The sequence below is a fragment of the Alosa sapidissima genome, chromosome 1, assembly GCF_018492685.1.
Source record: "Alosa sapidissima isolate fAloSap1 chromosome 1, fAloSap1.pri, whole genome shotgun sequence".
Classification (NCBI taxonomy): domain Eukaryota; kingdom Metazoa; phylum Chordata; class Actinopteri; order Clupeiformes; family Clupeidae; genus Alosa; species Alosa sapidissima.
The window spans coordinates 28,015,878-28,042,733 of NC_055957.1; the positions used below are offsets into that span (position 1 = coordinate 28,015,878).

The window sequence follows — 26,856 nt, forward strand, 5'->3', positions numbered from 1 at the left end:
TCCTTTTTTCAATATTTATTGCTGATAACTCAATGGGTTTAAGATAAATTTGCTTAAAATGCAAATTTCTCTCTAGAAATATATTCGAACTTTCCAGTAAATATCAACGTTTAGATATGAAACAGTAAACACAAACCCAGGGTAACAATTTACCTCATTTATACGGCACAGTATCTCTCCAAAGAAATATAACAAACACCTCCTGCAGCTGCGCAAATGCAGGGCGGGTCTCTCCCTCTCCCCCACCCTCTAGATCAGTGAAAGAGGGCTGTGCGTTTTTTTGTCTTTTAAAGATTTTGTACATAAAGAAAGTCAAAATCATGATCCCTTAATCAAAACCAATATAAAATATTTTTTTAAATTATCTGTTTGCATATATTATAAAAAAGTAAGGGGATTTTTCCTTAAGTCTGCTTTGGCAGTTTAAGCAAGATTTCCAGAGAACAAAAACATAGCTGTTAAAAAAAAGGTTGAAGGTTTGTCAGTACAAACGTGTTTACACTGCTTGGTTTAAGTGGCAACTGAACAGATATCCCACATCATGTACGCTTGACAAACACAACACATCCTGGCCAAAGAGCATGCAGGTAAACATATGTGCTTCACAATGACTTCATTTCCAAATAAAGTATCCATTCCAATAAAGTTTCACCTCAATAACCAATTTTTTAAAAAAGTTTTTTTTTTTACCCTGGACGTCACAATCCAGTTGGTAGAAATGGAAGTGTGTTACATGAAAATAAACGCTAACAAGTCATAAAAAAAAAAATAAAAAAAAATACTTGGGACACTAAGTACTCTCTTCTTTTAAAACTATACATGCTGTGTGTGCAAGCACCAGAGCACAGTCACTAGAGCGCTCTCTGGTGGTCACACCACCAAATGACAGCACGCCTCTCCAAAGTCAAACGGCACAGTGGACAGATCAGTACAGATTACTCTCAGTGCACTTAAGGACCTGACATGAACATCAAGTTACGCTGAGCGTCATAACATAGTGCTTTACAATTTTCAAACAAAACAAATATGTAAAAATAAAGAACAAACAAAAAATGAAACAAGCAAAAAAAACAGCAGTACAACACTATGTCTGAATCATGATTATGAACTTGAAACAATTCACATTACATGAAATGACACCGATCAAGCCAACAGAAACAGCATTTACATTCAGAGCTTTTCAACTTTACCAAATATAAGTCTCAAGTTTCAGGATCATGTTTTTTTTATAAGACTGTAATAACATCTTTAAATTACCCTTTTAATGTTTTGATAAAAGAACAAAAATGATGACAATGGCCCACAGCCATTTACAATTAGATGTTTACAAAATAAATGAAAGCTATTGTAATGTAGTGGACCATATGAAACATAATGTAACCACATAGTCCTATCAGATACAATGAAATTAACTCCATTTATGAACGAGACACTTGTCCTTTCTTTTAAATGTTATTGTAATTGTTGCCATGTAAAAGGTAGTATGCTGCTGCATTTGAGAGGCACATCTTTTAACCTGCCCTTTTTTTCAAAATCAGAGAGACATTCTTAAGCTATTCCATTAACCAAAGATCACCTTTGAAATAATCGCCTCTGCCACCTGGTCCCAGGCGCAGTGCGTGTTTACTGCGGTGGAAACGCGAACGAAGCCTCAAGGGAGTCCGAGAAAGAAACAAACGTTTACTCCTTGGTCCCCTTGCTGTCTGTCAGTCAGCTTTGTCTAGTGCTTCAGAAGAGTGGGGGGCAACGTACTTAAGCCGGAATCCACCTGTAACACACACCCACATGCACACATACAGACACACACACACACACACACACACACACACACACGCAAATACCAGCACTCCCCAACACAAATACATACACATGCATGCACACAAACAGACACACACACACAACACCAAAACACACACAGACCGACAGACAGACACACACAGACACACAGGAGGCAGCGTCAGTACGGCGTCAGTGCTGAGAGAGACACACACAGAGATTAGAGATTGACATGAGAGAGCATCATCATCATCATCATCTCATCTCCTGCCCCTGCCGTTAAGGCTAGCAGCGCTGGCGGCCACTGCTGCTGCTGCTGCTGCTGCCGCCGCCGCGGCTACCGTCACCCCGCCACCATTACCTGGTTGGCCGGTGTCCGCCGTGGGCTGCTTGCACTCGTGTGCGTAGTGGCCGCTCAGGCCGCAGTTGTAGCAGGACACGTTGTTGCCCTTCTTCATCCCTCCGCCTCCTCCGCCGGCAGCATGCATGGCCACGGACGGGAAGACCGGCGCATAGAAGCGGCTGAAGGCGGCCATCTGCGGCAGGCCGTAGCCCGGCTGCTGGCCGGCGGCCACCGCAGCGGCGGCCAGCAGGTGCTCCGAGTGGGCGTGCAGGAGCGGGCCGGCGGAGAAGGTGGCGGTGGGCGGCGGGCCGTGCGCGTGGTGCGGGGCGCCGGCGGGGCCGTGCGGGTAGAAGGACAGCTGCTGGCCGCCGGGGGCTCCCGTGGCGCCGTGGCCGCTCTGGTGGGCCTGGGCGCCGGGCGGGTAGCTGGCGCTGCACAGGTGCGAGGGCAGGTGCAGGAAGGGCAGCGGCGGCGGCGCCGTGCTGAACATCTGGCGCGGCGCCAGCTGCTGCGGGGGCAGGAAGAAGCCCGTCGTCGCCTGGTGACCACCACCGCCGCCGCCGCCAACGCCTCCGCTTACGCCTGCGCCGCTGACCACACCACTGCCGCTGCCGCCACAGCTGCCCCGGCACCCGCAGGCATTACAGCCCAGCTGGAGGCCGGCCTGAGGCACGTGCATAGCTGTGCCCGCCGCAGTCATGCCCACTGGGTTCCCGGAGAGGCTGGCGCTGGCACAGCCGGCGCTGCTGGAGCTGCAGAGGAGATGGGTGGCGCTGGGGCTGGTGCTGTCGCTGTGCGCCGTGCTGGGGGGCAGCGCCGGGCTGGGCGAGGGCCCCGTGCTGGGCGTGTGCGTGGGCACAGCCGGGTGTGCGGGCATTCCGCCGCCCTGTACCCGCAGCGGGAGGGAGGACGGATGGGAAGGCAGGGGAGGGGTGCTGGCGGAGGGCGTGGCGTCGCTGGCATGCTGGGCAGAGATGGGCAGGGCGCTGACCGCAGCCATGGGAGGGTGCTGGTGAGAGCTCCGCGCATCACCAGGACTGGCCAGGATGGGCTCCAGGGTTGCGGTCGGCTTGGAGTAGAAGGGGCACCCCGCGGGAACCCCCCCGAGAGGAGACTGCAGCCCCTCGGAGGTCTTGCTGTGCTGGGAGGGCTCCTTTTCGAGGGCAGGGGGCAGCATGGGGTTCACCAGGGCCACGGCCTTCCCGCTGGCACCTTTGGCAGGACGCGCTCGCAGAGTCCCCGTGTCCGACTGGCTTCCTGTGTCTGAGAAGAGGGCACAAGAACAACAAGTTCTTCATTCTCATCAAAACAGAAGATAATTTGGCCTCTTCTCAATTCGGGGAGGCCCAGAGGTGGATTCCACTAAACCAGAGTTGGTTCAGAATTCAGAGTTGGTAAGAAATGTATTGGTCAGCGACAGTCCCTTGAGGAGTTTAAAAAGTATAAATCATTTGTTGTGATTATGCCCACACACACATACACACACACAGGCAGGGGTTATGAGTCAGAAGAGTGTCAGACCTCTATCATCATCATCGTCATCCTCATCTTCGTCATCCTCATCCTCGCTCTGTAAACTGGCATGCTGAAGGTGCTGAGGGCTGGAGGTGGTGGAGTAGGAACTCTCAGAGGAGGTTTCTCCGTATGCGTCAGGGCCTATTTGACAGACGCACACCAAATCAAAAGATTTCCCAAAAGTGAAAATGGAAATTGTAATGGATGTCTCCCATTGCTGCCGTTTCCCATGCTGACTACATGCATACGAGTCCCCAGTTTTGAACTGACTTGCGCATCATCATCACATATAGGTGAAAATAAAATGGATTTTTTTTTAATCATGCTCCTGTCACCTGTGCTCATTGTAAAAGCATTATGGATTGTGCAATATTGCATTACTTTGTATAACATGGTGAAATATTTTTTTAGTTAATGGTGCTATAATAATGAATAATACTGAAATTTAAAGGAGGACAGGATCAGAATAGGAGTATAGTGCCAGCACAACGACTTCCCTACTTACATGCATTACCGACAGATGGAGGATTTGCAGTATGTGGGCTACCTTTACACAGTGACCTACATCCCATCACACATCCCTGCGCATAGCCCATGATGCACTGCCTATACTGCTGTGTGAGAGTGAGAAAAGAAGCTCGCCCATGTCCCTGCACCAAGACCAACAGTGTGTATGTGTGTGCAGTTAGGGAGTTGGGACATAGGTCAGATCTATACTTTTTGGGTTTTGTAAGTGTTGTGTGTGTGTGCGTGTGTGTCGAGTACTCATTAGAGTGGGTGCAGTGTGATTGGTGTGTGTCTGTAGCATACAGAGAGGGCCTTTAGCCCAGTCCAGCCCAGCTCACCCCTAGTCTGCCTTATCTTCTGAGCAGCAGAGGGCCGCCGGATCCCGTTGGGTACAAAGCTCTCGTCTGCCTCCCCTCGCCTTGCCCTCTCCCTGAAACACAGAGAGAGAGAGAGAGAGAGAGAGAGAGAGAGAGAGAGAGAGAGAGAGAAGGGTGGAGGGAGGAGAGAGGAGAGGATCTTAAATGTGTTTTTATAGCAAAGCAGAGATTTGTCCTCTTCTCTCTGGGCTAATATGAGAGTGAGAGAAAGAAGCAAACACAGAGAGAGGGGGCAAGACTGATATAGAAAGGGACAGAGGGACAAAGGAAGCGAGGACATTTTCTTTCAACAGAACTTGGGCTTTCTGTTCTGAAACTGGGTACAGAAGAACCAGATTTAAGAAACGAGGCTGTCAGTCTCCAAACACAACTGTGAATGAACACACAGAAGACGTCAGTACAGCAACCCACTTTCAGGCGAACGCCAGGCAGTGGGTGGTGATGGCCTAAACAGACCTTCCTCCTTTACCCATTCTCTTCCAAGTCCTTAAGATGGCAACAATTTCAAAGCAGAGGTAGCAGATGCTTCCGTCAAAACACACGCTGGTTTTGAACTGTCAGGTTGTGAAAGGCAGCACAGACAGAATGTTCCCCCTCAGATTGGACCACATCTCGTCATCCCAGACAGCTCAAACTAGCACGACGTCTCAGGCTTAGACCTTAGACCACAGTGTCAAATAATAGCACTGGCATAACAAACATGTCATAAGATACAATGGAAGAGGCTATTTTGAGTGTTGTTTTAAAAAGCTCTGGGGTAAATTAGGGAAAGAAATGTAAACGGTGGTAAGGATTTGAGTGGTTTTGGCCGCTAGGAGTGCAACTATGCTACCACAACAGCCCTTATACAACCCTGATCAGAAAGGCAACAGGCCCAACAGATCAGTGAAGCAATAAATTACACGCAACTCTTACAATCTACTAAACTACATGAAAGATGCTATTTTTGAACCTGTCAGTCTAAGTCTGTTCTGCTCAGTTTCTGGTGGTTTGACATTCATCAACCCCATGACCCAGCCTTGAGTCACATGCATGGTCATCAAAGCACATTTGAAAGCACCATGAAACATGAGGCCAGAGCATGACCTTTGAAACCCCACAGTCGCTACATTTTTCCTGACTGAGGGAACATTGGGTTGAGGAAACAAACCGGACTACCCCAAATGAAAGACAGAATATTAATTAGTAAAGAGAAGCTGTTCTTATTCTTCATACTATGTCTACTACTTTTACACACACACACACACACACACACACACCTGGAGGAACTGTAGGCCTACCCTGTTTGTGTCTGTGTGTATGTACGCACGTACAGTACGTACGTACGTACGTACTTCAGCACCATGTTTTTGTCTTTTCTGTAGCTATCCTGAAATGTCACTGGCTCAGGGCCAAACTTGACACAAAGCCATTTTTGGCCATTATGGTGTGAAAACTCAGGGGACAGACATGCCCCTTACTACAGGACACAGAGGGCTTTCACCTTGAGCTACCCGCAGTGTTAAAGCAGAGTTTTGCCACCTAGATTCACTTGTATTCGGGAACTGAGGCTGGATAGCACAGGTGGCTATCTTACGCCACCTGATCAATTTGGACATCAGTGTCTGTGAAATCCAATTAGCATGACATATTAAGACTAGGACAAGTGAAAAATGTCATATTTCCTTTGGCATTTTATGCTTGTCTCTTTCTCTCTACCTCACATGCTGGGCATGAACTCTGCGTATCGTCCAGTTCCTAAAATGCTAATCTAAGCACATGGCCGTGTTTATAACATGGCTGACAGACAGACTAACCTTTAACTTTGCCAAACAGGGTCCTCTGGTGATATTTAAGTGGTAAATATCAAATTCTATCAGTCATTGAGGCCATGGCAAAACAAGTTTTATTGTTTTGTTGAGTTGTTTTGTCCCTCAAACTATTCAACACATAGATTTTCCCACATTGCTTACCTTTTCAGTTCTATACATTATATTCCTACAATATACAAATATAATGTGTACCATACAATTCTTTGGAGGAGAAATATACATCCCTTGGAACACATTTGTTGTCTGAGAGCCAGTCTGACCTTGAAAATCAATCATAAAGGTACTGCAAACATTTTCCCCTAGTCCTCTGACTGGAAGTAAAGGAACCAGAAGGTGTCTGCACTTTTGTAGTAAACATCAGTTTAATTGTAGAGATGTGGTGGTGTTGGTAAACTGAACCTAATTGAGTTCTACACAATAAGACAGAGCCGGCAGCTGCGTTTCTGTGTTTCACATTGACATGGTTTATGGGGTTCAACTCATTTCCCTGGGTCGGGTTGAGGTGCGGAGGTCCATTTCCTGCGGGCGTTTCTGTCCCTGCTAGTTTCTGCGTACCTGTCAGCACCTGAGGCTCTCGCTTTGGGCTTCTTCCCAGTCATACAGCTCCACTTCTCACCAGCACAGCACTGCACAGAGAGAAGGGGAGAAGGAGACGAATGAGGGCACAATACACACCAGAGAATACACACTGTTGTGGAGAAAACACAAATATGTGCCTATATGGGCAATATTTACAACATATGCACCACATGATTGTACATATGCGTTACGGAAATATGCTCTGCTCTTGTACAAGAGGTCTTGTTGGTCTTGTGGTCTCTGGGGTAGATAGTGACTGTCCCCTGCCCTGCCCTGCCTCACCTGCTCCGAGTGGCCCGGCGCACGGGACGGGCTCTGGCGCCCCCACTCCACCTCTCCGTTGTGCTCGGCACGACCCCTCCTCCTGCTATCCCGCTGGTGACTCCGGCAGCACTGCCCCCTACAGGTGGAGAGAGGAGAGACCACGATGGAATAGGGTGTTAAAACAGAACTGAGACACTCCTCTTGGCCACGCACTGTACATTTTTGAAATATGCTACATGTGAATATTTCTCAATAATTATTTGCATTGCATTAATGCATCAACCTACCAGCAAACTACTGTCACACTGGCATGATTGTACAACTACATATTTTACCATGTAGGTTATATTAATGATAATGCTTTACGCCAAATCAAATCATATTTTGGATGGATGTCCTGATAGCAGTAAGATATAGATAATCCGGTTAACATAACACTTTACTTGACAGTATCGACATAAGAGTGACATGACACTATCGTGAACACATGACACTGTCATCATGACACATGAAACTTAACCCCAACTCTAATCCTAAACCTAACTTGTTATGACAAAAATCGAATGTCACTTAACAACAGAAGCGTCATGTCATTAACGATTATGACTTGTTTATGACACGTTCATGACCGTCATGTCACTCTTATGTCGACACTGTCAAGTAAAGTGTAACCGATAATCCTTCCTGCATGTCATTTCATTAAACATTAATGTTAAACATTAAACATTTTCAAACATTAATTATGATTTCTATAGCAGACATGCTTCAGTCACTAAGGGCCACATTATTACCTTTAATACTATAGATGATACATGGTTAGAAAAAGACCAGATAAGAAGGTGCTATATTTGGTCACTTCTACTGACTACCAACTGTTTGTTCCTACCACCTTTCCCGTGAAGCGTAGCGGAGTAGTGAGAGGAGGGCCTTACCCGCGGCCAGCACCTTTGCTGCTCCGCTTCATCCAAGCGCCGGCTCCACCATATGGCTCCAGATCCAGATCTGAGAACGCTGAGAGACACCGGGAGGAAATGCCAAGGCAGGAAGAGAGGGAGAGAAAAAACAAGGAGGAGGAGGGGAAGAGAAGGGGGGAGTGAGAAGGTCAATAAGAAGAATGCAAGAGGGAACACAGAAAAGACAAAACATACTCTTCATAGCTATGGGTCATCTACTACAGTCACTGTCATCGTCAAACATCTTAGATCTATCCAAGTGATTTTTTAGTGATTTTTAATACTTCATATTAAAATATTTTATATTAATATATTAATATACTTTTTAGTGATTTTCATATTCATATCGAAGTGATTTTTTAGTGATTTTTAATACTTCATATTCATATTCACATCCTTAGTATGCTGTTGTACTCTTCTCACTACAGCAGAAGAACATGTTAGTAATTCTTATTCTTTCTCTTCATCGATTACCAAATCCCGGCGAACATGTAATGTGTAGCCTACTAAGTAAATGGGGATGTGTAGTATAAAGTGGCTCTGAGGTTTCTTTGTGAGCATGAGTGCTGCCTCTTGTCCTCCACACGGATCCAGAAACACCTGCAGCCTCCCTCCCCTCAGAACCAGACACAAGGACAGGCCACACGACAACTGTCTGACACCATCACTACACACCCTCACCTACCCAAGCAGTACAACGCGCTAACACACACATGTTCACAAGCACACACACACACACATACACAAATAAACATTAACACACACACACACACACACACACACACAGTGGAGCTCACTAACACACACACAAACACAAACACACACACACACACACACACACTGTGGAGCTCACTAACACACACACAAACACAAACACACACACACACACACTGTGGAGCTCACTAACATACACACACCCTACCTTCCTCCAGACTGGAGGTCTCAGAGCAGTCATTGCAGTGCCTGGCTGACTGGCATGACTTGCCTGCTGGCGAGGTGTTACCTGCAGAGGGTGGCAGATGGTGGGACATTAAGGCTGTGCCAGAACACACACAAACACACACACACACACACACAGGAATGTAGGACCACCGCAAAGTACCCAATGCAGACCATAATCAGTACCTAAATATTGCTATAATCAGCACGCTAATACTGATCTATCAGCACCCCAACATTAACTGTTATCTAAGCAAAGCATCCTGCTACACAGAGAGGTATCTTTACAAACTGACTACAATACAATTTATTAATTATCCAAGTAAACTGTACCCTGTAAACTGAGAGATGAAACAGACTTTTGGTTTTCATTTACTACATGTCTGCTTGTGCAAACACAGGTGCAACCTTGATATGACCACACAGAAAATGACCAGAGATATTCTTCAGAAAGGGTGCATAGAACACTGTCCCCTGCCCTTGACTGTCCCAGGCACCCCTTGCCTTTTATTATACTCCACCAGTACACCAACCTGGCCTTCCATATTAGTCTTGAATTAAAGGGCATTACATCATCACTGTCAAGTGTATTCACTTGTGCAATGACTGGCTACACCTGGCCATCAGGACAACAATATGGGAATATAGGACTTGAGGCAATGTCACATCTCAAATGGCTACTGTCCATTCAAATCACCTGTACTCCCTTCACAAAAGCAATAATGAAAGGTGGAATCAAATTCACTTTTCAAATTCTCCAAGAAAGCCTTTGTGCGTGCATGTGTGTGTGTGTATGTGTATGTTTGTGTGTTGGGGGTGATTGTGGCTGACACTCACAGTGATTGCTGAACTGAAGAGACGAGTCGGAGAGGAAGAACGAACAGACGGCCCACATCTGACGGAAGTCCAGGGGCAGGGAGAGAAATCTCTCTCTGAGAGGGGTGGGGGGTGGTGAATGGAGGTTGCGATACAGAAAAAGATAAATGGGAAATCAGTTCAGAGAACAGGCAAAAAGCATCAGAGAGAGAGAGAGAAGAAGGAAAGGAGAGAGAGGGAAAGAGAGGAGAGCAACAAAGGGAGAGAGGATAGCGAAAGATAGAAGGGGAATGAGTTCATAAAAAGAACAGGCAGGAGAAAAGACAGAAAATGACAGAGAGAGAGAGAGAGAGAGAGTGTTAGAAAAAGAGAGAGGTGGAGAAGAGGGAGAAGATTAAGATGTTAGCAGCGGAATATCAGGCCACTCAGCGGCTCGATGACAGTGGGGAGTCACATAGAGGCCGCTTTGTGTTTGAGTTTCTGGGGAGGGCCTGGCAGGAGGAGGAGGCCACATTACAAACCCCCGACACAGGAAGCACAATCCCCTCTGGTCCTGACATCAGCGGGCCTGACCTAAATATCATGGCTCGCAGTTGGCCTTTAAAAGGAAACTTTCCATTCCGCACATCCTAAATAGATTTGTGGCCATTAGCGACGGGGCTAGCTGAATCAGGCAGGCCTATGCTCGCTTAAATGAGACTCCTATGGCACAGAGGACACTGCTGATAAGCAGGAAGCATGGCTAATGGCTGCAGCAGCGTCCACTGAGGCAGCATGTCAGCGTGACCTTTACTGGACGAGAACACGGCCAAGAGGCCTGGAAAGGGCAGGAGAGGGCAGCAGAGGGGGAGAGGGAGGGCAGCTTGCTCCCACGGGCACAGGTTACATCAGGAGAGGGAGCACGAGGGGGGAAACACAGGAGATGGAGAGAAAGGGACATGTAGAGAGAGAGAAAGACATGATCAGGAAGAGAGAAAGAGAAAAGAAAGCAAGACTGGGAGAATAGAAAGACAGTGACGCCACAGGAAAAAGAAAAAGACAGTGAGAGAGAAAGACCGATAGAAAGAAAAGTAATTAAGGATAGAAAAGATGGAGGAAAACTGAAAGATGACATGAGAGAAAGATGAAGACAGAATGAGACAAAAGGAGAAAAGGAGAAGAGGTAGCAGTTGTAAAAACTGAGAGAGAAAGATAGAAAAAAGAGAGAAAGAGTGAGAGAGAGAAAGAGAGAAAATAAGGTGTTAGAGGTGTCCCTACTCACTTGAGTATCCTCTCCAGATCCATCGGCTCGTGTTGGTCCCTCTGGCTCAGTAACCTCAGAAGCCCCTTCTCACAGGTCTCAGAGCAGTGCCCTTTAGGCAGCTGAGAGAGAGAGAGAGAGAGATGGGGGGGGGGGGGGGGGGCAGCCACTAGTTATTCACTCAAAACAAATAGCACTGACACAGCAGCAAGACAGCAAGAGGTCAGACTTTCCCTGATTATAAAAACACAGTTATGGCTCTCACAGACTCACAGAGGTATTTCTTTAGTCGTTTATTCGCCCATAGTTCACCAAGTAATGCATCAAAATAACATTCCGATATGACAGTTTTTTTCCTCCAGCTATTGCATTCTTTAAGTGTGGTGGAAATAAATACACAAAAACTTGCACCAACGATGTTGCCAGATGGTGGGATTGTGACCTGGTTTTAAATTAAAAAAAATTCTGCCCCTAACACACAGCAGCCATATCTGTGAGATAATCTATCAGGGAGAGAGTTAGAGTTAGAGTGAGTGAGTGAGTGAGTGTGAGAGTGAGTGAGTAAGAGAGTGAGAGTGAGAGTGAGAGTGTGTGTGTGAGAGAGAGAGAGAGAGAGAGAGAGAGAGAGAGAGAGAGAGAGTGAGAGAGTGTGTGTGTGTGTGTGTGTGTGTGTGTGTGTGTGTGTGTGTGTGTGTGTGTGTGTGTGTGTGTGTGTGTACCTTTAAAAGGAAATTCTCCAGCTCAAGGTGGGATTTGGTCACAGTGCTGGATGACTGATCTGACCAGAGCACCTAAAGCGTGGGAGAGAAAAGAGAGAAGAGGGGCTGGGATCAAACATCACAAAACACCTTACACCTCCTGCCACTCCCTCCTCCTCCTCCAGAGGCTGCTTCACTTCAGTAGATCTTATGGGAGAGGATTTATAGCCCGGGAGTCACCCTGGGGAGAACTGCACCTTGCTTCTTCGTTCTTCAAAACTTTCCAGAGCCTTTTCCTCTTAGCATTTTCCACATGCCAAGAAACTCAAAATTCCACCTTTCAGTCACAGACTATGACCTAATGCAGTTTTAAAGAGTGCAAATGATTTAGTTCTCTGATGATGCCCAAAGACGTGTATCTCAGACTGGTTAGCTGTGATTGGTTCAAGTCTCTCAGAGCACACGCCCACTTGTCCGCTGACGTCACACACACGATGCATGCCCAGAATGTTTCAGCAACCAGGCCGCAGCCAAACTAGGTCATTACAATATTTGTCCAGAACATTTCTGCATTCCAAAGGCCCAAACACATATCGGAAACAATGTTCTTTGACATGTAATCGCAGCAACATGAGCCTTACAAGCAAGACATAATACCCAATGTCTTCATAGAGGAGGAAAAAGACCTCAAGAGCTATATTTTTCCAGACTATCCAATGTTTTAATCTGCTTTCTTAGGCCCCACATCCAACAGTGACCAAGTCGTCAGTGTAATAATTCCTAAATTGTAATGTGGACATAAGGGAAGGAATTCTTAGAGGATGTCGTCATTACTCTCCATGGATTTTGATGACACTATAACTCCGACCACAACCCCAGTAGATATGGCTTACTACAGGAAATCAGGGAGCAGTGGGACTGAACTGGAAGGAGGAACACCAGCTGGGACAGTTACGTTCTTTAACTTTCTAAAAGAATATAAAAATGTGTAAAAGTTGATGACGAGCCAACTGCTTAGCTAAGGATCATGGCACAGTATTAGATTAGATCATATTTACAAAACATACAAGACAAGACAATACAAATAATACAAAACAAATCTAATGAAAGTGCTGAACCTTCATCCTCCTTGCGCTACGACTTGAACAAAACCCTTGTGTTTAGGAAAATAACATCATCTGCTATGATGGCCCAAGAGAAAAACCCTGTCAGTCGTGATTAGGGACTTGCAACTAAGGGTAATTTTCATAAAAAAAAAAGAAAATTGTAAAAAGAAAACTGTGTCCTAAAATGCCTTGTTTTTTCCACACACCAAAGACATTTAGTTTCCTCTCATAAGAGAGTTAGTAAAGCTGAAAATATTCAGTTTAAAAAAGGACACAACTGAGGTATTTCCCTTAAAACAAACAGTCCTTGAGCCACACCCCATAATTTTGGTCAATCGGTACCATTCAGGGGAATACATCTCAGTGATTTTTGAGAAGGTATACCAGCCAAAAATTAGAAAATCTGTGATAGCATAGCATTGCATTTCCTCTTCACTTCAATTGTACTTACAAACATTTAAGTTTCCATTTATACTCCTATATGCTGGAGGATTTTATAGAGGTTGTTCATATATGGTTTGTTGCCGATAGTATGGAAAGTAAATAAAAGTTACGGAATATAGAACATGGGTTTTCAGCAAATGTATGAAGACATTCTCAAAAATACAGCATTTCAGGAATTTCAGGAACACTTCACTTAAATATGTAAAGAAAATGAAAAACAAAAAGAACCTGACTTTATCCAGTTAGGATTTCTGTACTTGAAATGTATGCAAATGATTGCATAAGATTCATACATAATATTTCAAAAAACGCTTAAGATTTTAAGCCTATTCACCTGAAATATAGCCCCTCATAAGCGTATAATAGACATAAACAGGGTGCAAGATAAGACACAAAAACCTACAACCAATGCAATGCTACCACTTTTTTTCAAACTCTAGGGTGGTATACCTTGCCAAAAATCACTGAGACTTAATCCCCTCAGAGGCTACCAATCAATCCCTCTGGCTCAAGGACTAAAACAAAAAGACACAGACCGATTGACCAATTATAAAAATAATTGTTGATTGATCGATTAATTGTACTACTCGTGATCACTGTTTCAGAACTAAGCCCCTGGAGCTGCACTATCAGAAGAGGCAGCTAGCTCTATCAGCTGTGAATGTGATTCACATCGGGTAGAGAGAGAGAGCCAGCGGGCTCTCCCTCTCCAACCAAATGCCCCGTGGCATCTAAATATTTACCTAGTGTCTGGGTCTGAACCCGGGAGAAGAGTTGTAGCTCATCGACGGAGTCAAAATATTGTTTCAGGAAACAGGGTGGAGTACAGTGGTGCCTGTGCGAGAGCAGTGAAGCTAAAAATGCCAGCTTAGGATTCACTGCATGGTGATGCAGGTTAACCTAAAGCTGCTGCTTCACCTGGAAGGAGTCTGGGCCAAACCTGAGGTGCCACACAATGATTTTACTGGTTGCACTAAATTGTGCTTAAATCTGGTTCGCCATAACCACGCTACGCTAATTTGTTAAAAACTGTTCAAGTTGATTCTGCAAACTTACCCCCACAATTCAGTTCTGTGGGAAACAGTCAGGGATACATAGGCTTAAAACTATCTCTCTTGTGGTAATGATGATGCCACAAGCCACATCAGCAAAGAGTCACAAAAAACATTGTTCTACAAAAGTGAAACTTCCTGACCATCATCAAATGCAAATCTATTCCATAAGTAGGCTAAAAACACCTTTATTCACAAATAAGGCTATTGTAACATTTCAGTAAAAATGTGAACACAGATCAATCACCCTCTTAGCCTATATCGTATTATATCATATCTTATCATATACCAATAAGCTGACTGAGCTCGTCAGTGGCACTCTTAATTAATGTTAGCTGAACACACACAATTTTCCTGATGTCAATCACAAGCATTTGGAGCAGGGAGAAATTGAAGCCTTTCAGTGCAGAGACCAAAAGAGTCAATCCTTTCTAGCAGCTTTAAAAAGACAAACTGTATTAAGTCTGGTAGGCATAATCATTCAGGATGAATTCAATCTTTTCTCTTGTTCCAGCTGTGACCTGGGCAAATCAATATTGGAGAGTAGTGCCTTTTATCTCCATGCTCAAACATAATACGCTCTGTCTGCTAGCATCAGTTGTCAGCTCCACTGACAATTTCTAGCCTGAGAATAATAGGCAATGTGGCCTGCAATGTGTGACTATGGAGCGGCTTCCCTCTGATGTGGTGACCATGACTCATGTAAGGGGGGGGGGGGAGAAAGTGAGAGCAGTCTGCGGTGAACCACAAGTAAAGATGCTGAGCTCTCATCTTCTCAAGCCTTCGTGCCGGACCAGGAGGTAGAGAAGGAGAGTAAGACCTTCAGAGTCAGCATCTGATCGCGCACACAGACAGACAGACATCTAGGCAATGGCTGTTTAATTTGCAGTTACCCAAAATCTTTGATGAGCTGCCCCGCTCATAAAACAGTGGGAATTTTCTCTAAAAGGACCTCTGGCTGACAGCCATGTGGACTGTCGATAAGAGGATCCTTTCCTTAATTACCCCCCCCCCCCCCCCCCCCCTCCCCCTCCCAGACAGACCGTCCGAGGGTGCTGAAATGTTTAGCTGTTGCTCTAAACTGCTTCTCTCAACACCAGAGCGGGGTTCCAGCAACGGATAAACATTTTGGGACTTATTACAGGTCGGCTGCCTGCCTAGCAAGATTCCATCTGCCTCTAGGGACTGCTCAGGCCCCCTGTTCGCCCAGAATACCTGATGCCACCAACACACCACACAGAAAGTCATCGGCCGTACACTGAACATGGGAAAAGGAAAAGGTGCTGCACTGCAGTGAGTGAATGGTGGGCGGCATTTGAGTTTGGCAGCAGTGGGATGTATGGGCATTACTGTGACATGACGTATAAACACAGCCACGAGAGAGAGAGAGAGAGAGAGAGAGAGAGAGAGAGAGAGAGGGGAGAGAGAGAGAGGGGGAGAGAGAGAGAGCCACAAGGGAGGAAAAGAGGGAAGGTTCTCTTCCTGTCTTTTGTGAATGCACACAGGGAAGGCGAGGAGGGGGGTTGGAGAGAGAGAGATCCTTCTTTTTAAAGGTCTATCTTATGACTGTCCTGGGGGAGGACAGAAACTGGCCTCTAATCTCCTTCTCACTTGCCACCAGGTCATTTAAACATCACAAAAGCCATGACACACACACACACACACACACACACACACGAACACCACACAAAATCACACTCTTTAAGGTTTGACAGTAATAGCCGAGTCCCAGCCTCTTTAAAAATGCATTTGGTTTCCCCTCACAACCCGCCCCCCCCGTCACTCATCACTGTGTATCTGTCCCGGGATCAGTGGCCCCGTCTTAGCTCGCGACATGGAGCTCGAAGCTATTATGTGAAATCAGAGCTGTGTTTACACTGACCAAGTACAGACAGTTAACGTGTAATGCATGTCTCCATCAACACTGAGCTTTTTATTTATTTATTTTCTTTTTCCACACATGAATACCACTGGCAGACATTTTCACGCGGACACACACACACACACACACACACACAAGCAGAATTAAAGCAGAATTCTTTCTTCCTCGCTGATTCCCATTTGTAACTGTAGAGCAGAAGCCTCATGAGCCGTGCAGAACCAAGCTGGACTCACTCATGGCACACGGCTGTGGATTTCCGTCAGGCACATATGACAGCAGCTTTCGCAGGACCCTTAGGTTAGAGCTGCTGAATAGACAGCTACAGCATGCGTGTGTGAGTGTGCGTGTGTGTGATGTCAGACTGTGCTTGGCACACACTAACGTGACACACATCCAGATGTGGCGGTGGTGCTAATGCTGCTGCTGCCCACCGGATGATAATGAGGATGGATGCTCTGGCAACAGCCACCCAGGAAACAGATGGCACAAGCTACCGTACCGCTCTGTTCATCCGCCACGCTAACAGCTGTGTGCAAATGTGTGTGTGTGTGTCTTCATGTGTATGAGTCATGTGCTTTATGTGTGTGTTTATATCTGCCTGATTGATTGTCAAATCAGCTTACTACACCTTTCTCACCAATCACGGCCTGCAGGCAGACAGGATGCTTATCCAGCCTGGATTAAACTCATTTGTGCAGGGGATAAAACATGCATGACAACGCTGAACTTCATTTCCTGATTTCATCCACTCATCCCTACGATTTACCCGATTCCCCGAGCACTACACTAAATCTCTGCCATCGCAGGTATGGGCATCAATCCAGCAGAGCATGTGCTAGCCCACACACCTCTTCAGACAAACATGATCTTGGCCAACTCCTTTTTTTATTAGTTTTGAAGCTAATAATGGTTAATGAGAAAACAGCAAGCCTAGCTAGCAGACACATTCGATGACAGGGGAACGGCACTGATTGCATAAGCTATAAGGCTTCCCACTGATCACAGATTTAATTAGGTCATGAAGGAGAGGTGATTTTATACTTCATGCTAAATAACAGTCACAGGAGGTACAGGGCTAGACATCAAAGATTCAAGAGCGCTCCACTCTGAGATCTTTGCATGATCATGTCATGAACAGTCGGTCCTTTGCCATACCTGTTTTCTTGGAATTGTCCCTCAGGGGAATAAAAACATTTTCTGAATTGAATTGATCATTAAATTGTTCATGTCTGTGATAACGGAGCAGTACTGGTATGAATACTGGTATTGAATATGAGTACAGTTGAACACTTACAGGATATAGCACAGAGTACAGCACAGGGAGGATAACACATTTTGCCACTAGTGGCACTGGTTCATTGTTGGTAGAGTCAGCACCCAATTTGGTAGCACCATTTTTTGTTTTATCTAAACAGTAACAGAGCCAACGGTGTTCTCCTCGTCCTGATAAAATCTAGAATAGTACTACTGGTCATTAATGGGGCAGATGGGGAAAAACTGAGCGATAGCGCAGTAGAGCAGCCCACGCCCAGCCAGAGGGAGTCAGCCAGCTCCGGTCATCCTCCCGGGCTGACTCAATTTACTCCCTGACTAAGTGAGTATTATTAGAAGTGTCAGTTTTTGTCCATCGGACACCATCCTGACCTGTGGAGAAGTTGCCTCAGCGATGGTATACCAAGATGTTTCAGTCTATGGTACATGCCCCTGCCCTACACTATTCCCCACATCACTGCCACGATTTTCTAGCCTGGCTAACGCCAGACCGTATCTCATTGAGACGGGGTCTGGGAACTACACATTCATTTTCTCGTATTCGAGACGTGGTTTACGAATGCCCAGAGCCGTTTATTGGGTGCTACGAATATCTATCAAATGCGTCTGTACATATCTCATAACCGCTTCGGTGTGTCGTCATCGTCTTGCTGTCCCCCCTCCGTTCTGTGATGGGTTCCTTCGTTGAGGGGAAAATTTGGTCCATGGAATCCAGGCTGCCTAGCAGCGCGAATAAAATCGCGGCTAACGATTTTCCACTACTTTATAGATTTTTCCCTTTTTCTGACCAAAAGGATCCATTATTTAAGCTCCCTCTAGATTACTTATACTACAGATGAACGTATTGGTCTGAACACAGATTTTAATGAATAGTTTAATTTTACATACTATTCTGCCTTAGCATATAGCACATACAGGAATCCATTAGTCCTTTACACATTTGATCAAGCCTTTAACACAATATTCGTTGGTGTGTTCTTTTTGTTTCTTTCATCTTCCCGAATGCTGACCATAATGGGAAGCCCTTGCCATCTTCCCAGCACGAGAAACAGACATCCAAGCGCCAGGAGCCTTACTGTGAGGAGAGGGTGGGTGGGTACTTTCAGTTCAGATCTGTGTCACAGGCGGTCACTTCAGCAAGGACGCGGTCACCGCTTCCCTCTGTCAACGCAGCTCTCCGTCACACTCAGCTTCACCAGAGACCCTCACCCCTCGCTCCACGAGCCCCGGGGAGACGACAGGGAGCGTCGCCGAGGCCGTCAGAGAGGAGAAGGGAGAGATGGGCCCGGCCACAAAACCTCTTCACACACAACCTCAATATGTCCACCAATGGCCTCCCGGCCACTGCAGAGACAGCGCCGGAAGGACATCTTCCAGGGAAGAGGGAACATGGGAACACAAGGACTTATTCACTCTTGAGTAACTCACTGTCAGACTAGTCTAGACGCTGGATGATGGTAGTCATAATAAGCATCTAGACAAAAATCCTTTGCCAGGATATTTCCCCCCACCCCAGCACAGGATTTTAGGATTTAACTGTACACAGTGGTGAGGGGTGGGGGGTTTGAAACTGTGAATATGTAAGTCCAACTTTTTTTTCTTTCTTGGCCTTAAAATGTCTGCTTAGGAAATACAAGACAGATATTAAGTACTATCAACAACGGCGGCTCTTCCAGCTTTACCGTAAACATGACCTTTCTCAAGACCCTGGCTGCTTTTGATGAGCTCCTCGACAGCACCATGGGCTACTTTGGTCCTGCTCTGCTCTGAGGCCTGCTCTGAGACATTTGTTGTTCTTCCATGTTCACACTTCATTATGGGGCCAAAATATCATAATAAAAATCAACCCCCCCTCCCCCCCTCCTGCAGATGTGTGGCTAGGTCAGGGGGAAGGAGGGAGAAGAGGGTTGATATTTCGTCCAAGTTGCAACACAGTTGGCCTCTGGGCATCCTGCAACCCACCCACACACACACACACACACCAAGACAAAGTCTCCACACTGTTATGGTAGAGGATAATAGTCTTTTTCCCAGAAGGGATGCAGTTAGAGATCAACAACCCCACTTCGGCCTGTTTGTCAGGATCTTGTTCGAAAGAAGGGGGGGGGCAGAATGGAAATAAAAGAACAAGGTTCCATACTTGTCTCTTTATCTATCCGTCGCTCCTTCATAACATGAAATGACCTGCTGGGACTTCAAATCAAGTTACATGACACAGAGAGCAGAGGCTCAGTACAATGTATGTGAGTGTTCGTGTCTCAAGGGTGTATTTGTGTTTTGAAGATGTCTCTGTGTGTGTGTGTCTCTCTCTCTCTCTCTCTCTCTCTCTCTCTCTCTCTCTCTCTCTCTCTCTCTGTGTGTGTGTGTGTCCACAGCAGGAGCTCCGTACATTCCCTTCGTGCTCTGGAGCTCCAGCTCTGCGTCAGCCATCTGGCACCAGGCCACAGTCTCATACTCTCACTCGAGACCTCCTCTCTCCAGCCTCCACCCCTGGCCCTCCACCTCCACAACAGGGGCTCTGCAGCCTCCACCCCTGGCCCTCCACCTCCACAACAGGGGCTCTGCAGCCTCCACCCCTGGCCCTCCACAACAGGGGCTCTGCAGCCTCCACCCCTGGCCCTCCACCTCCACAACAGGGGCTCTGCAGCCAGGTTCCATTGAGTTACAAACTGCCCTTACTAGCAGGTAAGGAATAGGGGGCAATCAGGGCAAGAATGAGGAACCAGGACTCAGTCATGATACTGACTACTTACGGTCCTCGAGACGTCTATGGAATAGGATGGAATAGGATAGACGATGCTTTACTGATGCCTTAATATACACACATAAAAAACATCTTTGCCATTCCTGAGGAGGCAGGCATACCAGACCCTGCAGAGACCATTGATGCAATCATACTCCGTAAAAAGAAGCTGTTTGATCATTTTCATGCTTGAACATACCCTAAAAACTCTCAACAAAATACGTCTCCAAAACACTACTTGATACTGTTGGAGAGATGAAACCACAATTGTTGATGCAGGAGAAAACTGTGGACTTACCTCAAAACTGTACTCCCTTGGACTTGCGGAGATTTCCTTCAAGATGATCTTCTCTATGTGTACGGCTGAAAAAAAATAAAAGAGCAAAATTAAATAGATAGATACTATCTATCTATCTATTTATGCTTGCTGTATGCATTTCTTTTATCCATTTCATCAGTGCATTATCCAGTACAAGCACGTCCCAAGTCTTCAAATCATAAAGGTCTAAGTTCCAAGGACTAGGCTTCTGACAAGAGGCAAGAGCTGAATATCAAATATTATTATCCAACTGTTCTGTAACAAGTTTTAAAATAGCCTTCATTACAAACTTTGTTCACAGAAGTGACTGGCATTGTTACTCAGCCATGTCAGTCTATTGTGCATGGCTAGCCAATGTTGTCACGGTGATGAAGTTATTCGTAAAGAACTGAAATGACTGTGTGACCATATTGCCGCTACATTCATTTCTGCTGTCAATGAAACACTTGCTGGAGCCCTCACTGAAAGGAACCGTCTCATCTGTTTGATGCCTCTCTGTGTGATGGAAGCCATACCCTTTTATTCAGATAAACAGCTGCAAACTAAGGAATGGGGTGTTTCTTTTTCTCATTTACCTTTGCCGCAAGCAGTTCTGCTTGGGTGGGATGGCCGCGCTCTGCCTCTCCCAGTGTGTGGACAGAGGTAGTCAGACTTGTGGCACTCATTCGGCTGTTAAACAAGAAAAAGGAAATAAGAAATGGTTAGTCTAAGTCAGATGCAGTTGCATGTCCCCTTTCTCTGTCATAGGCCATCGCAGAGTTCTAAATACAGAAAAAAAAAACAGGGTGATCTACTTTTTGGAAGGAGTTTCATTTATCATAGTAAAAGTGGACAAGATTTTGGCTTTGAAAAAATGCTGTTGCCTCCAGAATAGAGTCTAGCCAATTATAAAATGAGTCATACAGCTCTGCTTAAATGAATGGATGTGTTTGTCTCAGTTAGTCACAAGGGTGCTGCCTTGAAACGAATAAATCCATACATTTGGCTTCACATTTCCCCCCGCTCATCCTGCACATTAGCCTTCATTTGAATGGCAGTGCAGCAGTTCTTCTTTAACCAGGTTTATTCCAACAGTCACCATACTGAGAGATAGAGATTTGTATTTTAACTCATGACAGGCAAGTCCTGTGTCACTGCTCCCCGCCGATCCCAGCCTATGGCCCTGCTGCACGTTCTACCCAGACAGAAGCCAACTGAGTAACGGGTGCAGCCCAGTCCATTTGGGTCGGCGCCAGACCAGGGCCCGGCTCAGTCCAAGGCCAGCGACCAGCTGTTGTCTGGGCTTGAGTACTGTCTCAGACGCAGTCAGACAGCTTCCCCAGCGAGGGGTCAGTGACTGATGAGTCCCGAGACCGAACACATACACACACACACACAAACACACACACAGACACAGACACACACACGTGGAAGGGTTTCTCATTGGTACCATCAGCAAAAAGCAGAGCAACAGAGAGATGGTCAGCGGTGGTAAAAGGTGCTCATCTTTTGTTGTATGCTTTGCCCAGATAAAAGTCTGTATCATCTTTGTTTGAGCATAGTCTATCAATGGTTGTCAATCCTGCCCCTGAAACTCTTCTGCCCTACATACATTTCAATGTATAAATCATACTATGTTTTAGTTTTTGATTGATTAGCTAAAACCGATGTGCTTAGCTGATAAAGAGCACCACTGTTACTTCAAGAGTACCACTTCAGTAGGGTAGGCAGAGCAGGTGAACAGTGAAAAGAACAGAATTGAGAATCAGTGTAACAGTGTGTCGTCAAGGCTAACCGATCCATATTCCTCAAGTGATCAACTGGTGTTACAGCTGCCTGTGGCAGAGCTGGGCCACAATCATGTGGCATTATTTAAATCAAATCCCCTCGTGGTACACAGCAGCAGAGAGGCCGTATGGCTGGGGGACAGACATTCATTCACACGACGCAGAGCATGACCAAACGACTTATTCAGGCAGCCTTTCACATTCTAATGACACACAAGGTGCCTCATCAAGTCCACTCTATAACCCTCCCACTTTCCCTCAATATCCTGCTCAAAACAGAGAGAGGAGGGAGGGATAGGTAGAGAAAGAAAAAGGGGATGGTAGAGGGAGAAAGAGAGAGAGAGAGGCGGGGGGGGGGCAGAGTGAGAGGGAATGGAGGAGTGTGAGAGAGTGAGAGGGGGAAAGGGAGATAGAGACAGAGAAAAGATTGCTGGTATACAGACACAATGCCAGATTCCCACAATACATCCATTCAGGCCTGCTGCCGGTTGTTCCCAATCAAAGAGCTGTGGATAGAATAGCTGAAGACACGCACGCCACGGCCAGACAGCCTGCGGAGCTCCGATAAGCAGCCCACCCGCCTCACAGATGCAGCCTAATGGTGGATTCACCTCAACCAGCACTGGCTGGGGAGACCAGCAGAATAGGACCTGATGCTGATGCTGCCACACGTGTGGGCGAAATGGGGTTTCCCCAAATGACAGGAGGAGACGAGCGGGGAACTGTCTACTTAACAGGTGCTAGATATTAGAGTTCTACACCTACAGCAAAGCATTGCATATTTTCAATGGCATGTCTTTGTGTGATGTGCAGGCTAGATTACAGAGCAGCAAAGTTCTTTAGTGATAAGCAGGTGAGGTACAGTACAGACATCCGGAGTGTGTAAGGGGCCCTTGCAGGAATTTCACTTCTCATCCCGTGTATTATTAAAACAATAATACAAATCTCTCCAGTAGGCTACAGCTTCATTCAAACTTTAAGAGAAAACAATCTGGAGCTGGAGTGAAGTAAAATAGGCTTCTCTCCATCAGGTGGGACACTATAATGAGGGGGTGTGTGCTGTGAAATCGTGTCCAGGACACACTGGACTTAATTAGCTTAAAACGGGAAATAAATAGTAAGATTCACTTCACCGAAAATGAAAATCAAATGGCACAGACAAATGAAAAATAAAAGTCGAATGGTTGGATCCAAATTTCACAATAACGCCTGCTCCGCCTATCTACAATCTTTGCCTGAAATGGATTTACCACACCCCCCCTAAGCGGGATACCCTCGCTTTAACAAACACTGCCTCCTCAGGATGGAGCAACTACTATTGGTTGAAGAGGGCTCTGAACGAATTTTACCGGCTGTCCATCTTTATGAGAACCTCTTCTTTCAAGAACACAACTTTAAGGCCAAACAGCGGCTAAATTAATAGGCAAATCTATCTGAGCTTTTTATTCACTGAAGACAGCCTGTATGCTATTCCATAATCTATTCCAAATTAGCTACATCCCCTAGCTTCGACGTATAGCCCACGTTATCACGTCCAACACCGCACCATAATGTATCTACGTGACTTTCATATTGCCAAGCTATAACAAACAGGTGAATGACTAAATACGGTTGAATGCGTTCCTTCGAAGTATCCTTTTCAAATTATTACCGTAGGGGTTTCATTGCGGTCACAGTTTCTCCTGTATTCCTCGATCGCAGTTTCCACGTTGTCCAGCTGTAGCCTGATGGTTTCTCGCTGGTGGAAAGGGAAAGCCGGGTGGAGGGATGCCATAGTGAAGAGCAGAGCCAACTGCTCTAAAGAACTAATGTCAGACTCCATATCCAACGTTGGTCGATGAGGAGATTTTGTTTTCCCAGACTCGGCTCCTCCGTTTGTTGGGTAGCGGGCTTGACCGTGCATGGAATCCCCGTACTTGGATGGGGAAACCCCACAGTTTTTCAAGTCAAGAGAGGAATAAACATGGCTCAGTGTTCTAAACAGTATTCCTGCGCACTCCCTATTTTCAGATCCCAGAAGAGATAGACAAATGAGCAGTTTTGAGTGGACCACCGGATCGGTAACATCCATGAGGAGGCCCAAATCGGTCTGGCTGTTCGCCTTGATTTCATAGTCTCGGAGGACATAGAAATCTTTACGTGCGAGGTCCTCGAGACAGGAGCCCAAAAAGCGGAGTTCAAACGGTTGGCACATATGCAGCAGCCCACACATGAACTCTATCCGTTTCGCCGGGCTGAGGTGCAACCCGAACCACTCGAACACCGCCTCCTTGTTCAATTGTGGAAGCGGGCAAGCCGGTCTCGCTCCAGAGTCCTCCGTTCCGTTACAAGGAACCGAATTTGAAATTAAACGGTGAGCGTGGAAATCGCAGTCGTTGTTTTCCTGCTCTTCTTCCACGGAGTTGTCTCCCTCCTCCGCCGCTCTCATCGGCAGCTTCATCTTGAGCATTATCAACTCTGAATGATGAGCTGGAAAGCAAATATCAAAGACGAAAATGCATAGCTGTTTTGCCCCAATCTCCGTCCAAATACTGGAATGTAAGTTTTGCTCGGGATTCTGATAAAAAGCACTGTCATTTGGCGGCTTAATTGTGGTCAGCGAGCCAGTTCGCTCGCCAGCTTGCCGAGCCTCTAGAAAATTATGTCGATCATTTTTAACTCCTCCCCTCCCTCCTTCGAAACTGCAGGGTCCTAAGCATCTCTCACGACCCACTGTGTTCAGAGGAGTGCATATTTTGTAAGGGAAAAGGAAAACGCAAAGATCTCCCTGTTTTATGCCACATAACATAAAGCTAGCGTTCTATTATCCGAAATGCGTGTAGGGTTATTGTTTGTCACAATACTTGCCCGGTTATGTCACGCATTCTTTATGGCAACTCGTAGGCTTAACTTCCAGAATTATCGCGTTGGTTGTAGGCTAGACATGGGCTATGTGATTGGTCTAAAGGTGGAAGAGAATCTTTTTTAAAAAATCTGAGATATACCATGAGAACGTCTTTGACTCCAAGCAGAACCCAAATCATACCAAAACAATTATGTTAAGTGAATAAAATGCTGTGAAGATTCCAATGGGAAGTGGAATAGGGGGTGAAAAAATGGCAGGCTACATTTTCCATGCCTGACCATAGCCCAGATTTTTGTCATGGCAGTGTTGCCATCTAGTGGTCTGAAAAGAAGGTTATTTGCATCATTCTCGACAATTGCCGCTAGAGAGCAGTAATGCATCACTGTATCCAGAGCCGTATAGAGATTATATATATCCTTATATAATCCTTTTTAATATTTTACGTTTAATATTTTGCATTTTCAGTCAAGACAAACAAACATATTGGTCAACATTAAATCAATATTTGCCAGGGGTTTGAATAATTTTGTTCCTAGCTGTATACTATATATGCAATATACATAGTATCTCTGTATATAGTATATCTGTATATAGTATGTATATCTATCTATCTCTCTCTCTCTCTCTCTCTCTCTCTCTCTCTCTCTCTATATATATATATATATATATATATATATATATTCTATAATACTATCTACGGTATATACTTCTCTGAATCTATCTACGGCTCTCACTGTAGCTAGGCCTACTCAGAGCTGTAACGGTGCTCTGGGAAGTAAATCAACATTACTAAAAGTATTGTGGCAGGTGTTTGTTTTGGAAAGTAAATACAGTATAGCTTACATTGCCACTTGTTTAGAGATTATAAAGTTCCATGAGCCATTTTGACCTGCTTTGTTAGGGAAAACAATTCTAAACAAAAACACTTGAATTATGTGCTATGGTTATTATTATGACGATTTGCTATTGTTGTTAAATTGTTTACTTTTTACCATTATTAGTATGCTTATGTAAGTACTCATTTGTTATGTAGACTATATGACTACTTAAAATTTTTACTTCAGATGTATTACCGTCAGTCGCTATGAACAAAAGCATCTACCAAGAACCATAACCATAACTATTAGGTTTGGTTACATCTGCGGGAAGACATGTCAGAACCTTTTTCCATCTCGTCACAATGCCACATAGCATTCCAGTAACATGCCTATTTTCTTGGGCCAAAAAGGAACAAATTAAAAACAAATTGGTCCCCTTCCTGTCCGGCATTATGTTGTATGTTTTTGTTTGGTTGGATTCTTGTGAACAATTTAATAAATGTATGTTTTAGCTGCCTTTTGCTTGGAAGTGCAGTCAACACAGACAAAAAAAGAGGGGCTTTGTATGGAACACCATCACTCATTTACATAAACATATGAACCACTGTGCATCTGAAGGATCTGTTAAGTGAGCAGAGGGTCTGAAACGTATTAAACAATACCTGAGAATATGTTTCTGTGCTCCCATGTTTAGGGGTTCTGTCTGTCTGTCTGTCTCGCTCTCTTTCTCTAAGTCAGCCCCTGAGCTGGTACCCTGGGTGGGATGGTGGAGGGGTGGTCTTTGTGGCATC

At 45.5% G+C, this 26,856-nt stretch overlaps 2 protein-coding genes across 3 annotated transcripts in view; one reads left to right on the forward strand and one right to left on the reverse strand.

Moving 5' to 3' along the window:
• exoc3 (exocyst complex component 3) overlaps positions 1-11,802 on the forward strand; it is a 30,234-nt gene extending 18,432 nt beyond the window's left edge. The window contains exon 15 of the transcript XR_006031993.1: positions 11,769-11,802. The gene's annotated coding sequence lies outside the window, so the exon portion shown is untranslated. The remainder of the gene's footprint in view (positions 1-11,768) is intronic.
• On the reverse strand, positions 1-25,208 carry zcchc2 (zinc finger, CCHC domain containing 2). 2 transcript variants are annotated; one of them, XM_042093080.1, is made up of 14 exons: positions 24,054-25,208; positions 21,212-21,305; positions 20,616-20,680; positions 11,840-11,911; positions 11,142-11,242; positions 9,902-9,996; positions 9,048-9,128; positions 8,105-8,183; positions 7,191-7,308; positions 6,885-6,955; positions 4,480-4,571; positions 3,641-3,775; positions 2,138-3,382; positions 1-1,768 (listed from the first exon to the last, which is right to left on the reverse strand). In XM_042093080.1, the coding sequence occupies exons 1-14, from the start codon at positions 25,188-25,190 to the stop codon at positions 1,707-1,709; spliced, it is 3,447 nt and encodes a 1,148-aa protein (XP_041949014.1). In that variant the 5' UTR covers positions 25,191-25,208; the 3' UTR covers positions 1-1,706. The 2 variants fall into 2 exon arrangements, with proteins under 2 accessions (XP_041949014.1, XP_041949007.1); XM_042093073.1 differs by having other exon boundaries at positions 1-3,382.
• Between the last annotated feature and the right edge of the window lie 1,648 nt (positions 25,209-26,856).

Excerpts from the sequence above, each read along its gene's own strand:
- zcchc2 (XM_042093073.1), bottom strand. The coding sequence starts at position 25,190 with ATGTTATGTGGCATAAAACAGGGAGATCTTTGCGTTTTCCTTTTCCCT. Across the intron at positions 9,129-9,901 it reads TCTTCAGTTCAGCAATCACT|GTAACACCTCGCCAGCAGGC; the intron begins GTGAGTGTCAGC and ends CACCCTCTGCAG. Across the intron at positions 3,776-4,479 it reads GAAGATAAGGCAGACTAGGG|GCCCTGACGCATACGGAGAA; the intron begins GTGAGCTGGGCT and ends TCTGTCAAATAG.